At 42.3% G+C, this 9,996-nt stretch overlaps 1 protein-coding gene across 2 annotated transcripts in view; it reads left to right on the top strand.

Annotated features, from left to right (window-relative positions):
- The first annotated feature begins 265 nt into the window (after positions 1-265).
- The window catches only part of LOC111262313 (uncharacterized), an 85,740-nt gene continuing 76,009 nt past the window's right edge, over positions 266-9,996 (top strand). For both annotated transcript variants that reach the window (XM_022836467.2, XM_022836465.2), the window contains exon 1: positions 266-828. In XM_022836467.2, coding sequence (XP_022692202.1) covers positions 780-828 — 49 coding nt within the window. In that variant the 5' untranslated portion in view covers positions 266-779. The remainder of the gene's footprint in view (positions 829-9,996) is intronic.

Genomic DNA, 9,996 nt, shown 5'->3' with positions numbered 1-9,996 from the left:
GCCAGTTTAGTGAAATTGATTACCTCAGGGCCATTATCTTACTTTTTCGCCAAGAATCGTCCATGCCTTAGGCCACCGTCGTTACGAACTCGTAACACGTTTTCCAATCACCTCGCCTTGCGTCTATGTGCGTATCGATTGTGAATCACATTAGCTGGTGTCTTTACGCGCTGGTCGTGCAGCTACGAGTGTCTCGACGTGTATTTGCGTTAACTGGGATTGATCCATTCTTAACGATCGTTACCTCGTTTGTATTGTTCAAACCGCTGAAATTCAAATTGTGAGCGTGACGCTGTGACCGTTCTATGGATTATGCCCTGCATGCTATCTTGATAGTGTATACTATGCTAATTTAGGAGCTTATTACCACGCTTGCCCCCTGAAAAAGTCACCGAAAGGATAATTATATCACGATCAGCTACAGCATCTCTTGTCGTCTGCATTTGTGATATCTGCTTAATTTTGCGGTGTGCACCACTAATCAATTGTATAGAAGAGGTCTGCAGAGCGGCTGTGCTAGCAGCTGCACAAGTAGCTAAGGCAATCGGTGCCTGCGAATAAGGAACAGTAAACCTTAAAACGGATCAGCCTCTGTTTCAAGCGGACTTGGTTAGGGTTATTTATGTGTTCCCTCATATAATAGCGGCCTCGCGTGCGGTGGTGTAATCTACATAATAGTGCCAATCTAGTACAACCGTTTCCGGAGAGACGTTTTCCCCAGATCACAAAGCAGATTGACACCATCGAACGTTGTCAACATCGCAGGATACGTTTCAGCCATGAGGAATTCATTTTCAATGATTTTTTTCGCCGTCATCGGAATAACAGGTAACCAACAAAGTGAACATTTACATTATGAAAAGGTCGAGAACGAAAGGGCCCCAGTAAAAATTGGGTTTTGCATTTTTCAACCCACTTGACGAAGGGAAAAAGCATACAAGATCGGTTAACAAAGGAGCATAGAGTTATTTACATATCTGTAACGTTTGTGGCTTGATTGATTACTTCACTTTTTTCCGATTTAAAAGGGCTTATACGTATGATATGCTGCTTAGAGCCTGAATCCAACCTACGACTCAAGCTGATTCGTGAGCTCTTATGAGGACAGCTGAGAGTGCTACCGCATCTAGCGCTTGGTGACCTGCACCTATGCGACTCATCGTCACAGTTGGGTTGTTTTCGTTACTTGCGCACTGTATAGGTCCAAAGAAGGCCGGTATGTTGTTTCCAGATCATTGCTGCAGTTAATTCCAAAGTGCAAACACATGTCAGGTAAAAGCAGTAGGCGGGCCACTCAGGTCGATACGGTGGTACAGAGATTATTACAGTGGCAACGGCATCTAACCCAGAATTGTGTGGTTTAGTGTGAAGCCCCACAATTCGAAATGTTAACAAATCTCGATTCTTCAGCAAATTAAAAACAGGTCTAAATGTACACATTGTACAATAGTAGGCCTAAAAAGGTTCTACTACAGTAAAACAGTACTGGCGACTATTTGCGCGAGTTACCATTGCATCTAATTGTTACTACCACGTACCCTTATGATTTGAGGGATCATTTGCGAAGGACAAAAACTCTCCGACAGTGACGTACGCTTGATCAGTTAGTTGGCTGAAGGCTCATATCTTGCTCAGTGCGATTCTGCGTCAGTGTTCCTCGAAAAAAGACTACAAATGTTTAAAGGGTTTGGGTTCCGCATTTTAAGTAGTTAAAACAGCTGTCGCTTCATTTGTTGCTAATGGATGCATTTGTCGTTGATGGTCGCTACAATTGTAACATCGTAGTAGAAGTACGTCACGCTGTTTACAAGCGTCTGAGAGGCGTCCGAGCGCTCTGTTTTGGCTAATTATTGATCTCCGACTCTATCACGGCGGTGCTGTGATTATTGCGGTAGTTGTTGCTATGACAATGTAAACGCACTGTTCAATGCGGCCCCGCGTGGTTTAGGCCCTCGGCTTGATTATGAGGGCCTCTGTCGGCCCAGTGTCGCTTGGTTCGCGCACGCCCGTGCCGGAAAATCGCCTCGCGTTTCTTTCTGCGTCGAGGTGTGCCGTATTGTTAGTACTATTTTATACTATTGACAGTAGCGGTAACGGACGTAGTCGTAATAGTAGACATTAGCACTCTGTAGTTAGTTGCAGTAGCTGGCCTGAGTTGTGACGTTTCGAGTGCATGGTACAATCGCTGTTTTGCTACAGATGGCATTATATGGAGAGGAATGCACGACAAACGGGCAACGAGTCGCTCATATTAGACTTACAGAGATACTGAGATGTTTGTTATACCACCTATATACTACACCGTACATTATTTCTGGTTAAGCGCCATAGTGACGCTTGTACGCGTATAGGTGACGTACACACGTCGCACTTCAGCCCAACGTTGACTGGCCTACTACGACCGCTACGAACCCAACAACGACCATAAAAATGACAACAAAGTGGAATGCATAAGCATGGCACGCTAAGCGTAACAATTCTACCAATGGCCCCAATCGCTGTAACTGGATTTAACACAACTACACGGCTGTGGAGCGTATAATACCATTGCCATAATAGAAATGCATAAGAGACAAAAAAAATGTTGGCAGTCTTTATGACTGGCAGGCAGACGGCGGACCACTCTAGATCTGATGTGACTATACCTCTTTGAGCGTAACCTGAAGGTCCACCGAAATCTATTACGATCTAACCCAGTGCCAGCGCGACGTCACCACAACCAGGGTAACGGTATAAGATTGCATCCCTCTGCTGTTTACTAGGATCAGCTGTTCATTGTGAGATTTGTATAAACGCACTGAATGTAGCCTTTTCTTTTTTTGAAAATATCAGTCGGACGAGATAGGACAATAATTTATTCTTGGAGACGGTAACATTGCATATAACAACGGATTCTCGTCCATTATGGTTGTAACAAGATGAGTTATCCAGAGTTGCTTCAAGCGGCCAAGCATAGAATTAAAACAGATAATAAAACAGACACGGGTGGGCGTGACAGATTGTGAATCAATGAGCTCGCCTTCTATGGGTTTACTAGGCCCAGACTCTAACGCGATGAAGACGACTCATAGTTATGATAGTTTGACAGCAAACGTTGTGAATTTTAGTTCAGAGAGAAAACAAAGTTACAATATTGTATGAATTATTTACGTATTACCTCCTATGAAAGCATCATAGGTATATGCCTACGTGGCATGTTCGGCACAGTGCAGGAAATGATTGTCTAATTGCGTCCGTGACGTTTCCTCTATAGCTTAGGCGTGCGTACGTGTGACACAAAATCAATAAAAAATAGTACCATAAATTCAACGGAACCTAGTATGTCGCCTATAGCTATGAAGACGAGATGATTAGCAGTCCACCTTTACCCGGACTTGTATAGTTAATCGTACGAAGACCTGGTTTTATTAGTATGTCCAGTATTTTTGAGGAGCATCCGCGCGTCCAACATCATTAAAATACTCATATCGACTGGATGGATTAACTATTCGGTCTTTACTTGCTAACGCCAATCCCATTCTTCTCTACTTTTAGATAATTCTGATGGTTTGGGTTGACAAAACTGTTTTTGCCCGCACCGTTTTACGTTATTGTACATTTATGCGTCCATACGCTTATCTCGTTACAGAAAATATTGATATCTTCTATATATATATATAAATATATATGTATAAACAATTGAACAACGGTTGACCTTGCAATTATCTAATGGCCAAACTAGTAAAAGCATCCGGACTGGTGATGAAATGTCCACTACAGCACCCCACGTTTCACACATGTCCCTTGAACATCCGCAAGTGACGCCGAAGAAAATGACCTAAATGACTTCTACAGACGGAAGAAATCGTTAGAACACCCGTCCCATAGATCCCGTGAAAATGCGTTCTAACTCAAAATCTAGTCCGAGCATACGAAATGATGAATGTTGCATAGCTTATATATTGCAATGCCGGTATCTTGGTCAAGTAGATATGCTTTTGCTTCACTCTGGGGCTTCTAAGAATAGGCCCAGATGGTCTGAAGTATACTCATGATTGGCAATTCGCAGGACGACAGACTAGTGTAGGTAGAGGTTATTCACGATGAAATTGTTAATGTGGGCGGAAAGGAAGAAATGAAGGCAGGTTCGTCATCTACTTATAAGCTGAAATTTTAAATCGGCTACATTAATTAGGACCACGTTTTTACCAACTATAGTAAAATGGCAATGATAGCAGGACTTTACGTAGGACATTCCCGTAACAACAACAGGTAAAGCGTTAATTGGTGATTTCCTACGCTTTTGATGATTACTTCGCTAAACAAAGGAGCGAAAAAAGCAAATAATGTATTGTTATTATTGTCGTTACGCTATAGCATGGACTTTCATATTGGTGATGGTAAGCGTGTGAGCATATCAATACTTGGTGCCTATTTCACGATCATCTCATTTATATAGAAGAAAAAACAGTGTTTCAATGCTATTACCATCACACATACACATAATAACGGATAACACTAGGAAGAGTGGTATGCACCTGATAGCGATATTGTTCTGGGGCACGAAAAGGCCCCCACACATTGTAAATGGCCAGCGCAGACAAACTGTTAAATTAACTCGACGCCCATGACCGTCGGCCGAAACCTGGTCTGCCGCTCCGTTTGCTTAATACGTTTTAATTGCGCTTGTGTTGGCATCGGATTCGTTTATCAGGCGCTGTGGGCGCCGCGAAAACCCGAAACGTTTCTATGTCGATAGAGGTATTGTAGGATCAAGTCTGGAGGCCTGAAACCTTAAGCTCTGCTAAAGGTTGTACCAAATAGAATCTATAACAATTTGCCGTGCTAAGTCTATCCGATCAACAGTGAGTTAGCGAGTGAACTGGTTCCGCAATTTGCTCATTTTGCCTTTACTTGATCCGTTCAGGCTGAACTGCTTCGAAGAACTAAGGTCGCCTTTCCTAAAAGGTTGCTCATTAATATTTCATTATTTAACTAATGCTTAGAAGTTGATCACGTTTCTATTACGACTATCGCGATAATTATCGTTCGCATGACATCTGTGCTGTTGCTTTTGGCCTGCTACCAGTTATTTCGTTTGAAACACCCCTAAATAAGGTGTTGTGGCCGGAGAAAATATTGAACAATAGCAACTAGGCAGGACAATATCTCTCACGCTCAAGTCAACGATGATCGTAATGAAGGCAAATGTCGAACGCGAAATTTTTTCGCAGCGAATTCGTTGTTTGAAGCTGCGCGTCTCTGTGTAGTACGCGCGAGTGACCGACTGGATTTCTTCATTGGCCAAACGTTTAAAAATCGTTTGGTCTTAAAAAAAAACCTCTGTTGGAATTCAGTTTTGCCCGCCAGGGCTACATTTTCCCAGCACCAAAATACCCCTCCCGCTGAAGGCGTTAATGACACCGTGGGGATTATCTCCAATATATTACGAATAAAGAGTTTAATAGTGTTTGTTGGATTGCGAAACGTAGTGTGTGCTTAATGTTAATAATATGTTACATAATTTAAAAAAATTACTGCCTTTTAGCGGGCTAGCGAACACGGGACTTCACGGATGCGAAGCTGCCATTTTTATCTTATGTAGATCATACAGGCTGAATCTTCTTCACTCTATTATATAAAAAAAAATATTTAAAAAAAGCAAGCTTCATGGGAATAACTAGTGCATACTGCCGACTCTACATATGATTTTCAAATGACCTAATGTTTAAATGACACAAAATACCACGGCTGAATCCTTTCGTACCTACTTGACTTTAGTAACGTTAAACAATGGCGATAAAAACACATTACACATGCTATACACATTCATATGCCTGCCTGGTTTAACCTCTGTAAGGTCAGCTCGTATTTACGTTAGGATTTCTGGGTGGGTCATCGCTAACGTTCCCCCGCTTCCCGTTCATACTATAGAAGAATAGCAAAAAAATCAGATTTCTAACGATTTCGATGTGACAACCAATTATTCTTTGCCAACTATACGTAAAAGTTACCCTAAATCCTGTAAATTCATAGGTACTCGTATGTTTTCAACGATGATTCGGGTCCACTAGAAGATAGGTGTTGTGCATACCGTGATCGAAATATGGGCTAGAAGAAAAAAGGTCCAGGGCCGGCATTGAATAGCACAACGTGCAGAATGACAATGAGAAGCTTCTGGGATCGAAAGAACTTTTCTTTTGCCTACACCCATAGGGCACCTGCTCGGTAGATATACGCGCAACTAGCTCATATCGTATCATGAGTTATTATATGTTTTCGCCGATCGCTTGCGTAGAGTCATCACCAGCAAAAAAAATTAGAAGCTGTTCACTGAGTTTTGACCGGTTCAGCTTTTCAAGTCGTTCATCGGGCTATTGGGAATCGTTTGCGGTGGCCTTTACTTTCGATTCCGCTGTCTTCACCGCCGCTGCCGGGTCCCAACTGCGACATAGGTTTGCTGTTTCTATTTGAACTTGACTGCTCACTCGTTAAACGTTTATTGTTCGCTTCGGGGACCTTGACAATATCAGCAGTAACTACAAAAGTCAACAAGCAAGCGAAGACCTGCCGGTGGGGGCAGGGCAACAAAGTTTCTTTCTCGTACAGAGGCGGAGTTGCTGCCACTCCTGCTGGCATAACCGATTCTAGTTGTCGCCTCGCGCCATTTGACTGTCTTGTCGTTCCTTTCCAACATAGCAAAGGTCACCCGTTAACGCTGCTTTACAGCGTATGTTACGGTTCGCATCTCCATGCATGTTTGTCTGTGTATGTAGGGACACCATAATAGAACTGGCAGGGGCCACCGCGTCGGTCTCTGTTTGCATTCTTGTTAGCCAGGAACCCACCCCCCAATTTACTAACAAGTATGTGGTACTGGTAGAACACTGTTCGAATGCCCTCCAGCCAGTCTGTTTCGCTATCAAGCAGTTACGGCTCCATACGGCTGAATCATCGACATTGGTAAAGTAACAGTTAATCTCAAGAAATTTCAAAGAAGAATGTCGTCAACAACGAAATGATGATTCTTTTCCTGTTATTTGGCGTGTAAGTGCCTATGCATGTGTGTCGTAGAACCACAGTCAGCTACTTCTGTGCCGAAGACCGTTTCTATTAAGGGCAGGCAGAAGTCATGGTATGGAGCAAGCCCCAGCAACGGTGCAGTAAACACAGTGGCATTTTTAGTTGGCACTTCTGCGTGAAACCGATATTCGGCCGATGGTGACGGCCATGCAAGTGTGGCTCGACGACGACGAAAACAACCACGCTTTTCTGGCGGCAGGGCAAGAGGTTCAATGATATCCTAGACTAAGACACAGTAATAACAACGATGACGGCGATAGTAGGGCAAACAATACGAACGGTGCGTGAATGTCTTTCGAGTACTGGGGAGGCAGCAATGCTTCTACTAATGTCGGCGGATATTAGACAGACAGATAATCAGACGCTTGCCTAGCCGCTGCCCCGTGAGACAGCGGACTCGGTTAACAATGGCTAACGCTAGATGATGATTTTGTACGAAAAGCATTCTATGCTATAATAATTACATAAGTTTATAGTTTTCCTGTCATCAATTTTTGTTGCCAGCAACCGGAGTGTTTGTATAAATGTACGAATATTTATACTTAGACAAGCCTATGTGCGAGGTGTCTAGCAGTACTAGTAGGAAGTTATACTTTCTTTTCCCTTTCCCCGTTTGGTCACACTTGGGAACTAACTCCTTTGTTAGCGACTGCCGCTACTTCGGTTTAATCTACTGCCTTCTGAATGGATAACGTTTTTGCCTATTAAACGTAGCGACAAGTAACACTCTACGGTAGAATTCAGGCGTGGATACTTGTTTCGTATTGGCTGGACCGAATCATCTAAAGTAATGTCTAACGACTTACGCAAAAGACGAGAAATACGAAAAATATTTTAATACTAGTGGCAACACGACGACGGGTTATGCTCGACTATAAGGCAAGCTAATTCTTTTGGTGTTAAGTCTTCAGTCACCACGCGTTTCATCGGCTATGACAACTCGTCCTTAAGCAAGAAGCAATCGATGGCACATAGGCAAACATTCATACCAATAGCACATCAGATGCGCCCCGATTTCCTCTGACATACGTACAAACAAACGTACAGCATAAGGAAGATTGCATATTTCTGTTGCTCAAGCTGATACCGACACTGAATATTGACTGAGTATCACCATGAATAATGACTTCGATCAGAAGCACTGTTCCGGGAAGCAGGGTGATGTTTTTACGAAAGCTCGTACTGCCCACTGGGGGAACAAAGAAACTGCATATGACACATGATAGATTTCGTTTGCTGGCAAAATAAGTACACTCACGACGTAACTACGCGTTAGCAGATGGAGCTGGGAGTCATAGCTACGGCGGTGGCATTTGATTCAATAAAACAATACGATCACTAAATTGGTCAAAACATAACAGAAGCCTTTGTACGTTATTTTTAGCTACCTGGATTTGAAGCGGCGCCTCATTAGCAACCATAAAACATAACGAAGATGTGTAGATGACACATATGTATATAACTGTATATGTGTTTCGTTCTAGAATACAGAATTTAACGCTATGACCTCGACCAATGGATGTTTCCCTGACACGGTCAGTTTACATCTGCTTCAGACTGGCTCCAGTCTATACGTCCGAAAGTCTACGTATGTCGAATAGCAGGTTTCAACATGTCACATCTTCACTATCCTGGTGATTGCATCAACAAGCGCTTTGTACAGTAGCACGAAAATTCAATAGAGAGTCATAACGGGACACGTGTTCTTCCAACAGAGACACAACAAACAACATAACGCGGTTTAAATTATTTGCTAGAGATTAACGCTACCACCAGTATATATATATTCGCCACGTTTAATATACGAGATCGGGGGGTTCGATCTATTTAAATAACGTCATTTGTCACAGATGAGCTTCTTTAACGATATCAAATCGGCTCATACTGTCAATGCTGAACTACCATGATGGTGGTATGATATTTGCCGTCTACATTTAGTCTATTCGTGTAGTATCGTAAGTTTTGGTGTTTGTATATATCATAGGGCACACAATGAACTGAATAGATCGGATCCGAATAGGTAAGTGAGTGAAAATTCTTCCCGATTTCCTCAATGACTCACTTCCGCCAGTGTCCGTCTACTTTAGGCCTGTTAGTTTGTGAGGAACGCCTGCTAAAGAAATATCAGCTGGCACTAAAATTGTTACAGAGAGTGATCGCTTGTCGTTTGGCTATACAATCTGATTTTTTGGTCAACTGTGCCATTTGTGATACTTTAGTGGCGTAATTTGTCGCCATCAAGCGACTTCAATTATCATTCACAGTGCAGCTATACGATAGAAAAGAACAGGATTAACTAATATGTTGCACACCTCATATATATTTATAAATAGAAAGAGTTTAATTGAATAAGTACTACCATCACCTATAGCGGCTCTTACGCGAGTTTCATGTTGATCGTTACCTCACTATATTCAGCCACTTTTGCCGGGCACGTGTTATGATTTCCTCCATACTTAATGGTTTTAGTACACAATAATAATTCAATTATCCAACAACATCATCATTATATCCGAATCGTTATATCCGAGCGAAAATCCCAATAACTCAGCCAAAAATGATACCAACCACTTATCTGGCTGCAAAGACTCTACAAACGATGTGGGCCTGATGCAGTACCGGCACTTTACATTGCTTGATGCCATTAGGTACACGTATACTACTATTATTTACTATTGAACTTTGTTCTTGTTATGGTTTGACCTACCCGATAGATCGGATCAGCTTGCATTTACAACATGTGGAAAAAATGCGTGATCATAATATTTTTGTAATATCTGTGTTTTCCCGTGGACTACGTGTGATTGTTAGAAAGCGTTCCTTAAGCTAATTTCACTAAATCATTTTATATCATAAGCAGAATCTATCTCCATGATAGTGTATTAATCACGCATTTGCCTTACTTTGAGACAGGTATAGGCCTAAGGTCGAATT

This window comes from Varroa jacobsoni, unplaced genomic scaffold, assembly GCF_002532875.2.
Source record: "Varroa jacobsoni isolate VJ856 unplaced genomic scaffold, vjacob_1.0 scaffold_645, whole genome shotgun sequence".
NCBI classification, from domain to species: Eukaryota; Metazoa; Arthropoda; class Arachnida; order Mesostigmata; family Varroidae; genus Varroa; species Varroa jacobsoni.
The sequence above is the reverse complement of the archived record's forward strand: the minus strand, read 5'-3'. Positions and strand labels throughout refer to the sequence as shown.